We start from the raw sequence: 21,434 nt of genomic DNA on the forward strand, positions 1-21,434 counted from the left end.
TTTTATATGTTACCTATCTTGCAAAGCCCAAGTACACAGTTTTAGCTGATGAGAACATCCCAGCCTTTCACAAGCTGAGTTACCATGTGGAATAAATGCAACAAGGAGTAGATAGTTTCTGGTGCCTGGCTCTAATGTAATAAAAACCATATGACATGAGGCTTCAATGACCTTAGAAAGAAAATGTACCGAGAGCTGTCATGCCTCCTATTATACTGAAGGGATGCATATAACCACATACTAAATACTTTTTACACATGGATTTCCCTTCCCAGACTAAAGCTTAACAACAGTATTTATAATATCCAGTTATATGTACACATACTAATATTAAGATTTATTATAGGAAGGGAAGTACGCACTGCTATAGTAATGTTACACTAGTGAAAATTTCTCTCACCTGGACATGCCCTAAAATGTGTAAATCTGTGGATCTATTAATGAATTAGTGAGATTGGTGAAGACTGGAAAAATTTCAGTGCTGTGACATATTCAAAAAAAATGAAAGCCTGAAAATGTAATTCAGACATGAATCAGAGCTTTTTACTCAATGCAGCTCTAAATGAAATGAATTGGGATTTTATTTAATTCCACTTTTTCTGGTTACACTCTCTCTGGTTCTTATTTTTCCAATCCACTTTCTAGGTATTTCAGCATCGATTCAATAGTACTCAGTATAGTTCAACTACTGCTTTTTACATGAATTCCACCCCCCATACCTTAAGTAGCATTTAACAATGAAGACAGAGTCCATGTTAAATCTTTGGCACTAGCTGAAAAAATAGGTCATACAACTCAGCAGAAAAATGCATCTAACATTGTTTGTTCTTCTCTGCAACCTCCATGGCTCTTAGATTTTATGACTTCACAAAACTGTATAGAATTAATTGTGAAAACACAATTACCTATGGAATTGGAAAGAAATACAAAAGTCATATTGGAAGAACCAAAAATAAGTCAGATCTTTACATTTTCACTGGAAGCATAAAAAGCTTTAAATTACTATCATATGAGTACTATCACAGGGGTCTCCAAGTTTGGATAGGTAACAGAAGTAAAATAATTTTCATTAACATGGAACAAGACCGTCGTGGAGACAAGACACGAGTACATTACATTTAAGCTAAAAAAGATCCATCAGATTTTTTGCCTCTCAGCACCTGGAACTTAATTCAACTACTTACACACAAAAAAAAAGCCTGTGCTTTGTCTTGATTTTTATACCAAACAGGTAATATCTGGGGGAAAAAATACATATTTTTTCCACAAAAACATAGGCTATATTTTAGAAGAAGAAAGCAGAATAGACACAATTATTTTCTGTTTTCTTCTTCTGTCAATTTGCAGAGAAGACAGATACAATATAGAGTCTATCTTCGCATCTAGACAGAAGTAATGTTACATCACTAGACTGTGTCAGCAGTAGAGAAGGACACCACCTGACAAAGTCAGCCAGCCATTAGAAAATGGCTCTGTCAAAAGGACCAAAACAGTAATGTTTCTCTCAACTGTAGTTTTAGTTTTGCAAGCAATCAGAAATTAGGACATGATGGAATTTTGTGAACAGTATTTCTGATTTTGCACTTACATGTGCATGTAATATGAAAAAATTATCGTTACCTTTCAAAATATTTCTTCAATTTCACTACACTAATTAGAGCAACACACTTCATCCCCTTTTTATTTAATAAATTTTTCTTGTACTGTTGTCAAAGAATAGCAAACGTAATAATATGTAAGAAAGCTTCTCTGCAGGATCAAGTGAATCAACTCCTGCCAAGCAAGACAAGTGAGAACAGCCATCTCTTGTATACCCTAAACTATACAAATTCCTTTATTCCATTAAGGAACCATACTTAAACTGTTTCAATTAATTTCAAAGGTTCAGAGAAATCATATTCTAATGTTTAACAAAGAGTGGATGTCCTTTAAAACATTAAAGTCATGTTAAAATCAAAACAGACAAGCTTAGGTGACATAAAGAGGAGTTTACTTAGAGGTACTCCAGAATCCAAAAGCTCCATGCTGGGATTTTACAAATACCAAATTACTTACCCCCTTCTCAAAATGCATTACACTGTAAAGAAATTTCAACCTCAACAGATGCACCAACACCACTTACAACTTGGGAGCTAGAGCATATCTCTTCAAAAGCAAGCAGGGTATGTAAAGGACAATAAAACAGGAAACAAGATTTTATCTACCATCCAATTATACGAAAGTCTACCAGCTCTGTCTCTTTATTATTATGAATGAAGAAACCTAGTTATAATAAAAACATGCATATATAGAGATATGTGCCACAAAAAATTATGCAAATGAATCACTGAAAGTATGTGAACATAATCCTGAAATATTTTCACTGGCACTGTTCCCAAAGAAGTCACAGAGTTCTGCACCACTTTGGACTCACATCTTTTAATATATCACTTTATTTACCACATATTAAGTTGCTTAATGTGGATAACGGATTCTTTTTCATTATAAAAGTAAAAACAAGCTTTAGCTTACCTCCATCAGAAACAGTTGCTGACTGCAATAAGAAAGAGAAAAATAAGTGTTATTTAAGTTTCATGGCAAGCATTAGAAATCTCTGAGCTTCATGTAATATTTGAAGTGTTAGCTACTTTTATCATCTTACTAACAACAGATAACATGAGAGAGGAAAACTAAAGATTACTTTCTCACAGGTGTTTCCTCCCCACCACGAAATTTACCCCAGGCCTTTAACCACTGTCCTGGAACTTGATCCCACTAATATTTACTGGACAAAGTACTTCCTGCTGTGAGTAGCTACACTACTTCCAACAATTCTTCTTAGATTAATAGAGTCAATCGGTTGGTATATGTGAGAAAGCAGATACCTTAAAACTGACCTGCAAAGACTTAAAATTAAAACAACACCTCATAGACTTTATTTTGCTGCAATATCTGGAGATATGTGGAATCAACATTAAAATTTGGTATTTTGTCAGTCAGATGACTCTGAAAACTTCCCCTGCTGATCACTTCTGACTTCCACAAAGCCAAAAGTATGTTAAGAGTGTTTCCAACAAGCTAGGTAAGAACTTGTCACCATCTCTACTAGCATTTGACATCAAACTTCCAAGGACAAAGAGTCTTCTAATGAAATGTTGAAGTTTATGTGTTTATCTACCCTAAACTTCTCACATTTGATCACAAATTACCTCAAGGCAGCTAACATTTCTGTAAAACCAAGTAGGTGACAATTTCCCAAACACGTACTCCAGTGCTTGCACCTTGACACTCTGGACTGGAAGGACAGCGGATTTTTAGATTCAAGTTGGTATTGATTTTTAATTATTTTTATTGATTTTTAATAATCAAAAATTATCATTATTTTAGTTTGGGCAAACTTTTCTTGGTCATTTAAAGTGTCCTTGAAACTTTAAGTACCTTTCCAAATAGTTAAAAAGAAACTCTCTTATTTTGCACTACTCTTTAAAAAGCTTGGAAAGAATGTCCTATAATAGCTACAATGTCTTCAAGACGGAAAACACACAGAAGAAAAAAGCCATATATATATACACAACTGAAAAGAAAAGCTCTCTCTCCATAGTTTTTCTGTATTTTCCAGCCTTGACAACAAACATTCCCTCTCCCCTTCAAAATCTTAAAAGAACTTTAGTAATCCTCCAAAGAGTAACATCATCTCCTTTCTTTCTCTTTTCTATTTCACTGCAGGATCTCTTACGGCTGTTAACACTATATGAAAACCATCACTTGTTATAAACTGTTGTGGCCTCACCATTCACATCACCATCAGAGGATCCGATCTAGTTTTTAATACAAGTATTCTGAAACTTTCAAAGTCTAAACTACTCTCTATTGACATCATTCCTCTGGTGCTAGTTCAGATAAACATGAATACATCTTTCATGGAAAAGATCAAAAAAAAAAAATTATGGCACTTCTTGTTTAACCACACAAAAATAAATGCTTCTGAATCTGTGAAGCATAATAATGTTATCAAAAGTGTATCCAGGCCTCTCACTTCTTTTAATAGCACTGTTTCAGGTATCAAAAAAGTACTTCTGTTTTGGGCACAGTTCTTCAGTGAGGCTTGGGACATCTTTTCTACTTCTGTTTTTCAAGAAAGTCTAGCATGCATATTATGCATTCAGAAGCTGTAACTTAATTCATGTCTGTAATTTAGGAAATTTAATTTACATTAGTGAAATCTGTTTCATAAATATGATTGCTTCTAGTTTCTTATTCACATACTGTACAGAACAGCTCATGAATAAACAATTTCAATGTCATTTCTCAAAGAATGAAGAAAAGGATGACTCAAAGTAATAGTATCAGTTTACACATTGGACAAAAACAAAATAAAAATACTTTCAAAAAATCTACATTCTAGGAATGGTCATTTACTTTGGCAGCTTGCATGAGTCTAAATTCAAACATCAAGTACAATTCTCCTTCGTGTTTTTGAAAGGTATCAAGTAAAATGAATAGGATTCTCATGATAGTAAAAAGAATATTTACACTACTTTTTTCAAAATCTGTGAACAATTGTAAAATATAGTTTTTAAAGAAAAATGGTGTGATTTCATAGAAAAGCTCAAACACTAAAGTAATAGTACCACTTAATTAAGTTCTATGGACACTGAGATACAGTTTTACCTCAATTCATTTACCATAGGATAATCAGTGGGCTTTCTACACACCATGGGTTAGTTTTGTGTGTTTATTTTAAATGCTTTGGCTAATGCATGTCATATTACATGTATCAACATCTTAAAATCTCTCCAAGCAAGGCCTTAGTAATTACTATGTCTAAACATTAAAAACAAAAAAAAAGTACCCATAGGAAGAAGAGAATTTCTTATCTAAATATCAACCACCTATTCCTATGCTATTAAGATATTTTAAATTTCCCTTTGGTTTTGATATATTCCTACTATATGGTGCGTTTTTCCATTACAGTGTCACTAAAACTACCCAGAATGTTCCCAGCATTATCAGTTTACTTCTGTAGATCACAGAATAAAATTTATTTTAAGAACATTTCTTTAAATTCTTCTATGTAACTGAACTAAATCCACTTAATTCAACAAAACCAGTTAGAAAATAAAGCTTGTAATTTTTGTGTAAGAATTCACAGTAATATGTTCAAAACATTTGTGAGTACTTCGAAATCTTAATATCAACCATGCGGTCCACATTTAGACAAAGCAGTTTCTCTTCTAAACTGTTCAGCTGAAACTTGTCTAGATTTGTCCAAAGGTATAAGTTGCAAGACCAGATTTTTTTTTTTAAATACTATGATGATCTCATTTTAAAAAATCACTATGTGTTGAGGGCTGTTTTTCATTCTTCAGCGCTCACGCTTACCAGCACTGGAGGCTCTTCAGGACAAAATTTGCTCTACTATACATATAAAGTTTGATTATTTGATGAAATTTAACACTTACCACACACATATTAAGAACTAGCTATTGAAAGACATATGTATTAAAAAGCTATAAAATGGAATAGCTCCTGTATGTAGCCATTTCTGAAAGATGAGGAAAGATAGGGTATGAACCCATGCCAGTTAGGGCTACTGTGAAAATTTAAAAAAAAGTATTTAAGTATTTCATTCTAAATGACAGGACATATATGTATTCCTTTGGTGAATGTACATATGAACTATCACCCAGAGATAAAATCTAATTGCATTCAACCCTCAAATCTTTCACAATCAGATAAGAACTGAAATTAGTTCTTCAAATTACCCTGACTTCCAAATTGGTTTAGGAAAAAGCTCATGGTATATGCCAAGTGTCTGATGGTAACAAATTGACAAAATTTAAAAAATAGATCTAGTTTAGGAAAACTAGAATGTCTTCCAGTATATCGCTTCATAGGAACTCTGCTTGCTCATCTAGCTGGATCAGCAGCCGAGGTACACAGACACACACACCCCCCACTCCACAAAGGTGAAGGATGCAACCCTCTTCCCTAGACTCCAGGACAGAATCTTAAACCCTGTGATCCAAGTGAGGAGCTCAGTGCCAGGGCCAGCAAGTTGAACACTGGCTTCCCAGTTATCATAGACCATAAAAGATGTTCTAGGTCTCTGTAAACTGGCAAATGCTTCAGCAGATACTAGATAGCATAAAGTTCTAATTAAGAGAAAACATGTAAAATTTCTCTTTGTATCATCTCTCCTTGCTAGGTGGAAAAACCAGAACAGTCCACGAGTTTTTTGATGCCATGTTCAGGATCCACTTGCAACAAGTCTAAAAGAGTATTAGCTGACCAGGGATTAACTACCAGGGATAAAACTACCTTGTGAGTACATACTTTTTTTTTTCCCCCAGAATAGAAATAGAGAACATATCATCTTGCACCAACAACACAGTACGAAGGGAGAGAGGGCATAAAGAAGAATAATTCATAAGGTTGAAACAGCCTATATCTTTTAGCTTTCATGGTCTACAACCTGCTAGATGTGTGTACCACTGCATGAAACTAGTCTGACAACATCTTTCAGTTTACAGAAACCCTTATCCAGAAAATCCACTTAGTTCCATTTAACGTGTTCCATTTTACATGGATCAGGTCCCAGGAAACTAACCAAGTACTGTCGAAGTCTGCCATAATACTATCACGCAGAGAACCCAAAAATACCCTACCCATATCCCAGACATTACATTAAGCAAATAAATCCATGTGTACAGACTACCCAGATAAACACAATACAAAAATGTCCTTTTTCTCCACCTCAAGATTTGTCATTCAAGTCAAAGTCATGCTCAAATACTTGAGTAGAACAAAGGGAACGATGGGGATACCAGGAGAGGTGACACACACTAGGAAATGTCAGGCCTTAGCAATAAAGTGGAGCAACATGAAATCATCTGTGCTAATAGAATGTGAGTGAGTGCCTTCCTGAGTGAAAAAAGACATATCTATTTCCAGCTCCTTCTGAGATGCAGAGGGATAAAAATCTATAAGGAGAGCGAAGACATATTCCTCTCTCCTACCCTAACAATGACAAAAATCACAGACTAAACAGAAACACCTATTTCTTTCCTGGGCACCCAGAAAGATTCAGAGAAAAAGGGACTTAAAATGACCTCTCTATATGTCCTTCCTAAAGTACACTTTCTTCCAATACAGACATCAACTTTTTGCTGCATCCAAAGAATTCTCTGCTGCCTTCAGAATCTGTTAGACTTACCTAGTACAATATTATACTTCACGCTATTATACCAAAGCCCCTCTAATTAAGCCTTCAGCTTGGAATAGCATACTTAGCTCCACCAACCTTCTAAATTGACTTTCTCATATGATTTCAATACACAAAATAAGTTTGGGAAACTTGTCATGTTCTTTAAGACATGAAGCACTGAAGATTTACAGACTGAATACAAATAGCCAACTTTCAAACATTCTGTCACTTAGCTCAGGGAAAGTATCACTCAAGTCGACTGCTTGCATCTAGCTTTGTTCAAACTCCTTACTAAATTACCTGAAGCAACTTCTCCTTCTCCTTTTGCCAAGGTATGAATTATGAGCGGGTCCCTAGATCTTCAGTCACATTACTCCAGGACTTACATTACATACTTGTATTTTTATCCTTTTAAATGCATTACAGCATTAACATTGTACAAATGCCATGAACTCCAATGATCTCTGGGAGGGAGATCATGTCTCAAAATATGCTACACACTGTTCTAACATTTTAAATAAGAAATAAAGCCTATTACTTATAAATTATTGCTAGATTTTCCTTCTAATAATCAATCTTAAATGTACTTCTCACCTAAATATTAGAGTAATATTATAGTATTTTTAGCCTCGTTTCAAAATATTATTGCAATTAATTTCATATTTAGAATTCTATGAGAAGGATGCCCCTTCAGAACACCACTTAAAGGAGGACTATTACATAATTTGTCTTTTCAATTCTCTACCATGAAAGAAGTGCATTTGAGATAGTTAATACAAAAGTATTATAGATGTAAGAATTCCCAAGGAAAAAAATACAGTACAACTACTGTACAATAATTTTACTGAATACATTCTTCTCTGAAGGTTAAATATTTTTGTCAAATATTTGAATCTATAAAAAAAACATAGGAACAGTAAATGACATGACATTTAGAATTCCTTTAAGAAATAAACATTCAACTTTTTATCCCAAACAAAACCAATCTTATCACATATAAACACCGTGCCTTAAATGCCAAATTCATCCCTAAAATTATTTTCATAAAGATATATAGAAAATTTACACAGTTTTACCTGAAGATATAATATTGATATAATGATACAGAAAGCATATACAAAACACATTGCACAGAATTAAAAAATAGGCACAAATTATAAACATACTGATTTTTTAGCTTTACACATATTGGGCACAGTTCATAAATGCATCTCAAAATCTCAATGTTAGTTGGTACAATAAGATTCTCTTTACTGTTCTCTGATAATAAAACCCAATGTTTGCATTTACAAAGGAATTTTAACTCAAATACTTTAAAGTAAAAAAGCTTAAAGGCTAAGCAAAAAGCATTCTGAAGCTGATAACATTCTCTAATTTCTTGCCAATAACAATAGCCTCTTCTAATTTCTCACTGCAACGATGACTTGCCTTAGCTAAATATAATTTGTATCACTTACCCGCTCTTCGTAAGAAACAGCAGTTATTTTTCCTAACAGTACTCTTCCTAAATTCATCTTCACTTAATATGTTAAAAGCATTTCCTTAACACATCAGCTTCTCAAAGATTAAACTAAAAAATTCAACCCTGTTCCATGCCTGTACATGCCAGTAAAGTTTAAAGGCATTTCGTATGAAGTTCTATTTTACTCCCTTTATGTTACCCATAGCAACAGGCCAATGCAGGAAGCTGTGGTTTGTCAGGGATTCAGATTAGATCTCAATTATCTCTCACCAGAAAAGCTAGATCATTTTATATAAATCATGCTGATTGTATTTTAAAGCGTTTCCTATAACAAATCAGGAAAACAAAATGATGTTGAATTGTGTGACAGTCCTGTATTCAATAAAATAGATTTCCAAGACTGTTTTCAGAAAAACATTAGTTAATCACCCTAGCATTAGTTATAGAAACATTTACATAGTAAACCACTATTTTCAGAGGTTTACATAATGCAAGCCAGAATAAAGTAGCACCTCAAATGGTCTATTCTGCTTAACTTTTCAGTGGTTAGCACTATAAATTGCATGTAAAAATCTGCAATACAAGGAAACTTGGCATATTTGGTTAAACCTAGGAGCAGCCCATTGTCACTAAAGACAAAATTCTCCTTTCAGAAACCAACTGATGCCCTTCCTTCCTCACTACCCAAGCCTGTACTCAACTGACAGCAAGACAGTTCTGTGCACAGCGCCTGAGGAACAGAGAACAAAATAGGCTACTTGTAATGTATGAGGGAAGTGCTATTAACTTGCCTGTGACAGCAGTGTCTTCAAGAGACTGTATATGGAAAGTATAGGATTTCATGAAGTTCACTGCTATTCACAAGTCAATAGCGATTGTACCTAAACCATTCATTGCTGTTATTTTTTAAGCAATCAGAATACAATGTTCTGCTAAAAATAAACACCAGAATCGCAAACTGAGAATGATTAGTGGCCATTTATATGCTAGTGGGATGTCCTTAAAGCCAAGGTGGACTTACTAGTAGTAGTTTAGGAAAGAGGAATCTTCTCCCTTGTTCAATGCAGCAAGTAGAATCCCCCACATCCATACAGTTCCTAGGTTGAGCCCCTAGTATAAAAACAACCCTATAAAGAAGGCAAATATTACTCTGAACTTAGATGGAGGAAAAAAATGATGCAAAAAGAAGTTAAGAGCCTTTACTCAAGATCTCACATTAAGATTGGCTTGCAAAAGACAGCTCAAGTCTATACATCTTCCCATTTTGGGATGTAGGACGAAGAGACTTGGTTAACAGCAAAACTGTCTTCTCAATTTAATTTAGAGAGATCAGAGAAGAAATTTTAAGCTAATTGCAGATGAAAATGGAGGAAGCATACTTTAACAAGCATTCCAGAGACATAAGCAAATTGCTACAACGGACCAAGTTTATTTTATGATTGATTACTTGTTTGAATAGGCACACTACTGCAGTTTTGAATGCTGTCTTCTAGAAGTATCTAAAACCATGAAGAAATGCAGTGGAAACAAATAGGTGGGTAGACAGGAAGGAATGAATGTGTTTTACAAATTACACCCTCCATTATTTTAGGACTTACGAAGCAAACGTCCTATGATACTTGCACAGAAGAGCAGTTTTACTATGTGTGGATAAGTATTAAAAATCCATAATTTTACACAGAAAAAATGCCAGAGCTGTTTAAATACTGCATTTTGCTTGACACTAAACCAAGTCGGATGCAGAATGTATTTTCACTGCCAATACCTTAACTAAACCACAACACCATTACAAATATGCAGATGACCAGGTGCATAATAATCCTTATACTGGATAAGTAAAAGCATAAATGGATCAGAAATGCCTACAGAATTTTCCTGTGAACACCCCTTTGGGGCAACACAAAAAAGGACTTTCATCAATAGTGTTTACTTCACACTCAACCCAAGTCCTCTAGGAATCACCTAGAAATACCAAATGTACTAGCAGAGTTTTAACAGGTGAGGACGTTACCCACAAGAACACAAGGATGATTGGAAGAAAAAGAACCCCACATGCTACAAGACTAGCAGTTCACCAGAGCAACCATAGTGAACAATGTTAGGAACATTGCGTGTGGGCAATGTTTTACACATCCTAGGTACTCATACTTGGTGTTATAAACCTAATAATCCCTTAGTTTAAACAGACCTTTAAAGTTGTTGACTTTATTTCACTGAACCAAGCATTGCACATCCACATTTTTTCCATACAGTGACTCTACTAGCATCACAAATAAGCTCTACCAAATAGACAGTAACAGTTAATGATAATGGCTATGAAATGTCATGTGACTCTGAAAGCCCTTTAAAAAATTCATATCCCTCTACATTTTCACAGGTTATTTCAGCAGCTGCCAGATTCAAAAATCTTGTGATTTTGTGTACCATATTTGTAAACCAGGCAGGCAACTCTAAGTTCAAAGGTCAAAAGCAGAAAGAATGTTAATTTGCAAAGCTATTAATGGAAAGTGTTAAAATACAGCATAACAGCTTTAAAAACCTTATTCAGATATACCAAAGACGACATTTGTAAACCCACATCCATCTGCTTAGACGCTAAACTGTGGGAAGGGGTAGAGACCCCCGATATGGTTGATCTGTTTTCCTCTTCTACCCTCCCTCCGCTTCCTGCTCATATTTTCTTTTGTACATTTGTTTTCAGAGCAGAAAAAGCTGAAGAGAAAGACAGAATGACAGAAAGCCTGGGTAAGTTTTAACTTGTCAAAAGATTAACAAGATTTAATATATCCCTGACTTCTAAAAGAAGAAAATGCACACAAAAAACACCATGCAACTACAAAGAGGCAATCCCCTGGACCAGCTCCTAGTCACACAAATTCCTAAAGTAAATTTGACAACGGCAGAACGTACCATCAAAAATCTTAAATCTCATCAATATCAAGTATTTCTTTTTTTTATCTCATATGAAAGAAAGTAACAATTACTTGCATGAAAGCCAGAGAAAAAAATATCTGTTAAGAATATGACGTAGCTCACTGACCCTAGTTACTGAAATAAAAAGCAGGAGTATCAAAAAGCCTACACACAAGAAAACTTTGCTATAAAATAAAATGGCTTTTTTTCCTAGTTCTCCAAATTTTCTATAATCTGTCTAGATATATTTTAGTCAATGATTTGTGAGCTGTTCAACAATAAACAGAGTCCATATGTGCTACTCATTAAATGAGGGAAGATTCTCTTATTTACAACATTGTAGTTTCCCTCTATCAATTTTAAAGATAAAAGTCCTTCCTATTCCAAGGTGATATTAACGAAAAATATTTTCAAGCCAAACTATTTGGAATTTCTTCGTGTATAAAAAAGTGAAATACAAGCTGCCTTGTCAAATATTAAGACTTCCCATACAATAAATTCACTGAAGTAAAGGGAATGGATGCAAACTGCTGTTCCGAGTGCCCCCTGCTGCCTGCCTACACTTCTGAGGCTGATGTACACATTTTAAAGTGTTAAGTTCAGGAAGATCTGCCATCCAGAAATCTACTCTAAAAACAAATATTTGGGTTTGAAAGCCCTATTGTAAACTCTGAAAAATATTTGTGTAGAGCCTGACCATAAACTGATAACAAAAACCATGGGTTTTCAACAATGTTTTTTAAATAATTACTATTTTTTCCTTCTGTTGATCAACATTTTAAGACAACTGAATTCTCTCCACTAATAAAAACATGCAGAAACAGCATAACTTGCATATCCAGATGGAACGTAACTTGCAGCCCAATAGTTAATTAAAATTAAATTACCTATTAAGGAGAATAAGATTAAGTGACAAATCACAGAAACACATTAAGCCACTTCTGAATTTCCTACTACTGCAGATGGAGCCTCTAAGAATCAACAGATTTTGAGGAAATTAATGTAAAACAGAGCATGAGAACTACTAATTTTTAAGTAAACAATGCATATATATATTCCTAAGCCCTGCAATTGTTTCTTTCCCTCTTCATTTTAAAAACTGGTAGTTTTGCTGCTATACTTTTAGCATTAAAGACAATTATACCCTGAGATATATAGACAAAAAGTAGACTATAATGTCAAAATTTGATAACACAGCTAGGACCTTTCCTTACAAACCATGTGTTTTCTGAGCAACAAGAAGCTAAAACTGGTCTGAAGTTTCTACACCTCAGAAGTTTCGTATTCTATAAATACTTTTCATTTATTTTAATAACTCATACCATCTGGATTCTGTTTTATTGGATAAAAATCCAGCTGGAAGAAAAAAATCACTTTAGCTGTACAATTTAAAAAAACACTGTAACAATCAGAAGATACCTTATGACATTCTTGTTTTACCGAAACACATGTGCAAGTATTGTGAAAATTAAGTGAAAGATTTATAAAAAACTTAGAGAAGTATCTCTATCTACTATATTCACTCCACATTTTAAAAATAATACAATACTAAAGAGAGATTTAAAACATGTCTATAAAACTTTTGTATTCTTAATTTCATAATATAGCTTATATAGAAAGTCAACTTAAATACTTATACTTACGAACTTTGTCTCTTTAAAACCTCATTGAATCCTTAGAAGCATTTTTTATCATATTTCACTGCAAGATTTCTTAGCTCGGAAGACTACTCATTAAACCATATTCCTGTTTTCTGTTCGCTTTAGACAAACAAAACTTTATACTTACAGACACTTGACTATCAGTAAAAGTTTTCTCCATGTATAAATAGTTTAATAGCTCATTGTTAAGAACCAGTCCCTTCAACTTTATTATTACGCTCTTTCTGAACACATATTTACTTCTTCCAGAGTCCAGTAAAAAAATGAGGCTTCTCTGTCTGTTGCCCTATCAACACCTCTCCCATTCTCCTCCCTCCCCAGCACATTCTCCGCCCTCAATACTGGTTCTGTATCTTCTCATCAAAAGGAACAGGCAGCTTTTAAAATGGTGTTTAGGCAGGTCCTGTGTAACAATAAAGCTTCTGTAAAGACAAGAGCATGCTGCTGAGGAATCTGCTAATGTAAAATGCATTCGGTAAGGGCCTACAGGACTCTGTCTTAAATGTTTGTCCAAACTTGTTTAAGCATTGAGTCAACGTCATTTTCTCCTACAAAGTATTCTCTTTTTTAATACATTCCCCTTTGATCAGTATAGTATCTGAATGAACTAGGTCATCAATCCCTATTAAAAATACTAAGAATATAATCTAAAATCACTTCTTAAAAAAAAAAAAATTGTTAAAACTTGTAAGACCCACAGCAAATTTCTTTCAGTTTCTGGCATGTAGGTACGTGTCTCAGTATGATTACAATCACATGTATGCATATTATGCAATCTATCTCATCCTACCAAAATGCTCCGTGTTCTTTTGAGTAAGCAGGGCATTGGCATTTACAAGGATTACGTTCCAAGTGAAACATGATTCTCATAATTTTCAATACCACACCTACTCTCCAGACAGACCAGCAATATCTGTGTATTTTCAGAAAGAAATGCACACACTTTCTGCCCAACCAATAATGCTTAAATACCATCCTTCAGCAGCTCCTCAGTCCAGAGGGAAGTAGAGGATGGGATTTTTACTGTAATTTTTTAAGTATCAATAGAACAGATGAAACATTTGATGATTTAACATTGGATAAAAAGCAGTAGCTCATCTAGTAGAAGCTCCACAGGTGTCACTTCTTTTTTATCTTTTTTTTAAACTTTACTGGACTGATAAATCCATGAGGACAGTGAAAATTAAATGGTACCAACTCCTAGCCAAAATCCCAGCAGTTTAAGCATGGAGATAGGGTCAGAAACAACTCACAGATAGCTACAGTGCTAGCAGTGCTATCATTTGTGTCATATGTATTCTGTGATTATACTCTAGAAATACCATTTCAGTTCATTCAGTAAGTCCTTAATTCATTCCCTAACATTAACCAGGCCTCACAGAGCAAAAAATCCCTCCTTAACCCCATCAGCACATGACACAACAAAAAGACATACCAGGTAACAGGAAGAGCAGCCGAGAGCAGAAACGAAGAGGCACGAAACCAATCACCCAGTTCCTCATTCCCACTCGAGAACTGCACAGGCAACCTGTTTTGCAGCAGAAGGTCTAAGCAGGATAAAGCTGCAGGTGCCCTCTCCCTCAGACAGCTGTAGCACAAACAGTAAATGCTCCCGGAGCCCAAGGCAGTTACACTCTGCTAGGAGATACTACGGTCAACAAGCCCTTTACAAACAAACAGGTTTACACCAAGTGAAAGGTAACGCAGCTTTCTGCGCTGACAGTACAATCCATAATCCCACAGTTAAGGAGAAGCAATGTCCATCCTCGAGTCTAAGAGCATAATCAGTTCAGAACATGGGTTTATCAAAGCCAGTATTGTTTCCAGCAGCGGCCATGCATGGATGTCTACTGACAAGTAGCATTGGGCAACATACAGGACATTTCCCCGATTACATTCTCCCAGACTCCAGGTATTTTTAGTTCAGGAGATTTCCTGCACCTGGTGTGGCTTGTTTCCTTAATAATCCCCAGTGGCTCTCTTTTCTAAATACTTGTCCACTTTCCCCCCAGGACATGCAAATTTCTTGCATCCACAGCACTCGGGGGTGAGGCGTCCCACAGACCGACTCACCTCCTGCATGAACAATCGTGTTCTCCTGTTTGTTTTGCTCCTGGCTCCAGCTACCTTTAATTAATGGTGCCAACTTCTTGTCTCAAAGGAGACAGTGAGCAGTCAATCCCAACTACTTTTTCAATGCCACCCAAGATTTTGTACTCTTTCTTATGCCTTTCTGAACCTTTTCTACTTAATATAGCATAACATTTTTGAAACAAAGAGACCAGGCGTGGGCAAATCACAGATGTATACGATGGAATGATTATGTGGGTTTTTTCCTCTATTCCTTCCCTAACAATTCATAATGCAGGATTGTGTTTCATTTACTGTACTGAGCTGATGTTTTCATGCAACTCTCCCTTATAACTCAAAGACCTCACTCCTGAGAAGAAACAGTCAGCTCAAAGACATATATATAATTTTATATATGAAGCTAGGGCTATTTTGCCTCATTTGCATTGCTTTACATTTATCTGCATATATTTTCATCTGCCATTTTGTTGTCCAGTCATTCAGTCCTATAAAAGTAGCCTACTGTCATCTTCAGAGACTGCTCTTGTCCTTATTACCTTGAGTAACTTCACCTCACTGCTCACCTTCTTGGGAGGAGCCTTAAAAGATGCTCTTGAATCAACAAGTGTAACATAAGAAACTGAAGCAAGGGCCAGCCTTAAGTGGCAAATAATTCCGGGTTTCACTAACAGACCCCAGTGCAGCAAGCTATTACTCTGCTTTAATGTCATGTGCCTCTTGAATTAGACCCAGAAGAGCAAACAGTTTCAGTTCAAAGACAGTAAGCCCAATTTTAAAAGAACATTAGGTACCAAAGGCTACGGAGACACATACCCCTGAGAGGCTGACCACCTACCAAAAGTCCCAGTTCTGAAAGCACTGACTGTTACGTCACTACTCAAGGAAATCAGAACCAAAAGAACAGAGCCAAAACCAAGGTCTGATACCTTACACTGCTCAGCTAAGGGATATGACCCTTCTGTAGCTTTAACTGGTGGTTACATTAACTTGTTCACCCTGGCTAATCCTTGTAGTTCCACAAACATGACTGCATCAGAGATGTTGACAGCTTAAGAACTCATAGAATCACAGAATCATAGAACGGTTTGGTTGGAAGGGACCTTAAAGATCATCTAGTTCCAACACCCCTGCCATGGGCAGGAACACCTCCCACCAGACCAGGCTGCTCAAAGCCCCATCCAACCTGGCCTTGAACACTTCCAGGGATGGGGCCTCCACAGCTTCTCTGGGCAACCTCTTCCAGGGCCTCACCACTCTCATAGCGAAGAATTTCTTTCTTATATCTAACCTAAATCTTCCCATTTCTGGTTTAAAGCCATTGCCCCTTGTCCTATCACTGCAGGCCCTTGGATAAAGTCCCTCTCCAGCTTTCTTGTAGGCCGCTTTTAGGGAGGCTTGCGTCTATTTAATCACAGACCTTAAGAATGGTAGTACTGGCTACTGACAAGAAGTAAGGCCTGCTGCTGAAGATTTATGCAGAATACAAGTTGGTATCTAGTCCCTGAAAGCATATACTGTGCCTCTGGTTCTGTGACAGAAATTGGCTTGTGTTGGAGAGCCAAGCCCAGAGTCAGTAAGGCTTGGACATCACTTGAGCAGCAGGCTCAGACAATCTACTGATTACTTCCTCAGGGAGAAATTTCTCCATACAGTGCCAACTGTCTTTGCACATATGGAGACTGAATTCCCTACGGAATCCATCCTAGCCAACACTGTTGGTTTCTTCTCAAGCACCAAAGTATGGGATGAGCACTGCATGATGAGCACTGCATGATGAGCACTGCCATATGCACCTCACAGAGAAAGTAGAGATGAGATCCAGCTCTCAGCACATTCTCGTAGAGATGAGATCCATCTCTCAGCACATTCTCTGACTACTCTGCTATTTACACCCAAATTTACATGGCAAATTTCTCCAGAATCTGAAACAAAGAAAATAACCCAAAGGCAGGAGAAAACAGTAAACAGCAAAATTACCGAAGTATGGTCATTTTACCAGTGGCAGTAACAGAAAACAAATCCCATTATTCTCAGTATCGGGGAAAAAAAAAAAATCACACAGTTTAACATTCTGGATTGTATCTAGAAATAAGTATCTTCAATTCATGATAAAGAGGTTACACACAACTGTACTTATCTGTTGACCAACGCACCTTTGTCAGATACTTTAACAAAACAATGTGAAGAGCATAAGAACTTTCCATGATGAAGTCTATAAATGTAAGGAAAAGATAAGCACATATATTGGCAATCTTTTAAAAATCACAGTACAGTATAAAATACCAGCAAAGGCTTAACATTAACTCTAGTGCGCAATCTGTGGAAAAATAAATAAATGTATACTGCTAGCATGATGTTTTCCTTCTTTAGGGAGTAACAATGGATATAACTAAAGTACCTGATAAAATCACACAGGCCAAAGTAAAAGCCTGAAGAAGATCCTCTAGAGTACACTGAAAAGAGTTTGAAATTCTTAATAGAGCAGTCTAGAGAACCAAATGTGAAAAAATGATGCTCTTGGAAGTCTTTAAGGCATACTAAGAATGATGACAGCAAAAAAACATGTCTAAGGGATAACATAGGCATAATCTAGAATGAGACGATGGTAACCTACAGACATACGTGCTGTATCTGTACTAGTCAAATAAACAGCACCACAAGCTATTGTGTAGTTCCAAAGACAGGTGGTGCTTTCTGGCCATTATCATACCACCAGGCTCTCCCAACCTCCTATCAGACAAGCTGCTTGCATCCAAACTGCCTGCTGGGCACAGCGATGCTAGCTATTAGGGCTAACTTGTAAACCACGTCCGAAATCATTTGAGAAAATAACACTAGTTGGCTCAGGACAAAGCCACAAAAATGACAACTCTAACAATGCTGCCCTTGTGTCCTGGCACTGTTTCATCTACCAGCACAGGTGTGCAGCACAGTAGGTAAACAACTCCAGGCAGGACTGTAACAGTCAAAGGTCTGAACAGAGCCGAACAACACCTGGCAGAAACCACTGGGTGATTTCAAAGCCTTACTGATCAGCTCCATGACCACATCTGCTACAGGGATTCAAGGTAAAGAAATCAATGTTTAATGTCATGCCTAACTTACGCTATTTAAAGCTATATATTATAGTTCAGCAAGAGGGTTTGAGCCATTATAGCGAGTGACTGTAAAATCACTAAGCACACATCTTACGCCTTGCACTGTTTTAAAAGCTGACCCCTGGTGGCACACTGCAAGGAAGAGGATCTGGTGTTCACTGCTACTCCACCGAGCAACACCAGACAGGTTCTAGCAAAGGGAAGAGAGAAACAAAGAACCCAGGCTGTGGTCACAGATCCGTGAGGCTTCCAAAACAGCAGTGTCAGGGGCTGGACTGTGTTAGCATTCAGACTTCAGGATATCTGTATAAGAGACAGGAGTAGCCCTTTATGAACTCTATTATTAGCACGCTAAAAACGCAGAACTACCTTTTACATACAAAAATGAAGATTTTATTCTTGCATGCAGTTTTATTTCACAACTGGGCTTTTCTCCACCTTCATGAAAGCAGACAGCAAAACTGTCAATTGGTCAGTTACATCTTAGATAAAAATTAGGACAACATGCATGCAAAAGATGCAATACTTCAAGGTAGTACACAGTGGAACCTGTGTATACTGGCAGCCCACAACAGTATCTCAGCTTAAAAAAATTAGCTTAAAAAAATTGCTCAAGCCTAAGACAAAAATATACATTCTTTTCAAATTCTAAATTCACAATTATAAGCTGAGAACAAAGAGGCCTCTTGCTTTAAATCACATAATTATACTGATGATAGTGGTGGCGTTGTGGCCGTGGTGATGATCTAAGAACGTCAGTAAAGCAAGCTCTGCAGGGAGAGTTAATACTTTTTATTAGGTCAGCTGACAGGGTGGGAAAAGTTTGGGGCGTGTTTAGATCTTCTTTCTGATTTTCCTAGTATACTAGTTGGTCTGATATAAGCTATTATCTCCCTATGTAAGCTTTGTCTGATTATTTAAATGAGTCAAACAAAGACAGGTACCCACTTAAAAACTCATTATTAAGTCAAATGAGCATTTAGGGTTTTTTGCCACCCACAGATGCCAAAGCTAATATCCAGCAGAGACATGTCATTCATTAGTATAAAAACCTCATACCTAAGAGATGTGTTCTATGCTTTCAATTAGCAGATGAAATGCAAAAAAAGTTGCTTCAGTGGAATTAACAAAACAGAAAAAAATCAAGCATTATTATCTATAATAACAGCTAACAATACCACATTATTAACAGTTATAATTAAGATAGAACATTCTAAAAAAATTCCTCACACTAATTTTTAAAAGGAATATATGACACATTCCAACTTTGAAAACAGTACTAAACTCTAGAAATTTGATCCAACAAATGTTCTTTTTGATATAGGATACAGCTTTAAGGTTTCCAAAACAGGATGAGGACAAGAAGAAAAGCAGCAACACCCATCTTTTCTGTCCTGATATTGAGTTAAGAGAATTAAATAGTCTTTAATTTTAAAAAGATATCTACATTGAAAGATTGTTTAACGATACTCAGAGTTTGACACTTGTTTGCCTAAGATATTAAGTCTCTCATGGTACTATTCTGCCGTATTTTTAACCACAGAGAAATACCAAAAGTACAAATGCCACAGTGATTTTCAGGAGACACAACAGCTTTCAATGTTCTCCTTTGCAAAGAGAAACCTAAATTTGTTGACTTAAAGGGAATACTGCAAGGGTCCCTCTTTTTTGTAAACCTCCAGAAAAATTTAAACATGAACGGAATGAGCTATGGTTTAACGTGTTATGGAATCTGGTTCCAAAACTGTTGATGAGTAAAAGGATTACTCTGTTTAATGTAAATTTTTACAAAGGCAGTGTTCTGGTCTTTGCAGTCTCACAGAGTCACCTTTAATGTGTTTATAAATCTATAAACAATGTCTTTGCCAGGACAGAATCATGCAAGAGGATGAGGGCACTGGCACTTACCTACATGGAAGAAAAGTAGGAAGAAAGATAGGATCATGCTCTCTCATTAGTCTAAATATTAAATAATCCTAAATCATGGCAAGTTCCATTTAGCTTAAGCTACACCTTGCAAATATGAACCAGTAAACACTCTATAAACTGAAATTCGTGGAAATCACAGAATTTTAACATGGTTGTTAATGGACGCTACTTAATAATGACAAATGATTCACATAGGAAAATTTACTACTACATACAAAATAGGAATATGTTCTTAACAAAAACAGATTTCTTGTAATTTAAAAAAGAAAAAGTTCTAAATACATTTCTTGTGAAAACAACATAACGAAGGTATATACTAGACATGCTAATTTTCTGAATTCAGTTCCGACTTACAAGATAATCTTATTCAGCCCTGGTGTAAACAAGCACAATTTCCACAGTTCAGAAATAAAATTCTGCATTTTGTGTTTTGTGAGCCATTTTCTGTACCATAGTCATAGTATAACTGCATCCGTTAATTTTGCACTCTCATCCTATTTTAATCCCTGCAGATTTAAAATATTCTTGTATACAGGTTCTATTACTAAAAACAGCACCTAGAGATTAATCTACAAACTTGTCTGTTTTCTTCTATGTATAATACAGCTTCTGCAGGTAAGAGGAAAATGCTTACAGAGGGGCAACTGTATCATTACAGCTAATTCTAACCTTCTAAGAATATTGTCTGTGCATGCATAGCCAGCCAAACAATTTAAAAGAAAAAGTGAAATATTCTCTTGCAATCATTGTTTTTATCTATTAAAATAATATATATAAAGATATGTTTTATTCTTTGACAGATTTAAAAAAAACCAAACCAAACCAAAACAAAAAAAACCAACCCACAAACTGCAAAGAAATCGCGCCACCTTATGGCAGAAGACAGCAAAACTGATGGCTGCTATTTTGGTATTTCACACACTACAGCTCCAAAGAGGAGAAAGTTCATACTTCCACAAAAAATCCAAATACAGCCTTCTTCAGACTCATAAGCAAATGAACAGTGTTCAGCGTATGCCCCTAAAAGAACCTGCACAGAACCTCCTTATACTGCTCAATTTAGAAGAATAAGTTGGGTTCAAGACAAGATCGAA

The 21,434-nt window shown here is 35.9% G+C and overlaps 1 protein-coding gene across 1 annotated transcript in view; it reads right to left on the reverse strand.

Moving 5' to 3' along the window:
• Positions 1-21,434, reverse strand: part of RGS12 (regulator of G-protein signaling 12) — a gene marked incomplete at its 3' end in the record, with an annotated part of 60,771 nt that overhangs the window by 21,622 nt on the left and 17,715 nt on the right. The window contains exon 3 of the mRNA XM_009703755.1: positions 2,512-2,533. Coding sequence (XP_009702057.1) covers positions 2,512-2,533 — 22 coding nt within the window. The remainder of the gene's footprint in view (positions 1-2,511; positions 2,534-21,434) is intronic.

The sequence above is a fragment of the Cariama cristata genome, unplaced genomic scaffold (genome assembly GCF_000690535.1).
Source record: "Cariama cristata isolate BGI_N322 unplaced genomic scaffold, ASM69053v1 scaffold197, whole genome shotgun sequence".
Taxonomy (NCBI): domain Eukaryota; kingdom Metazoa; phylum Chordata; class Aves; order Cariamiformes; family Cariamidae; genus Cariama; species Cariama cristata.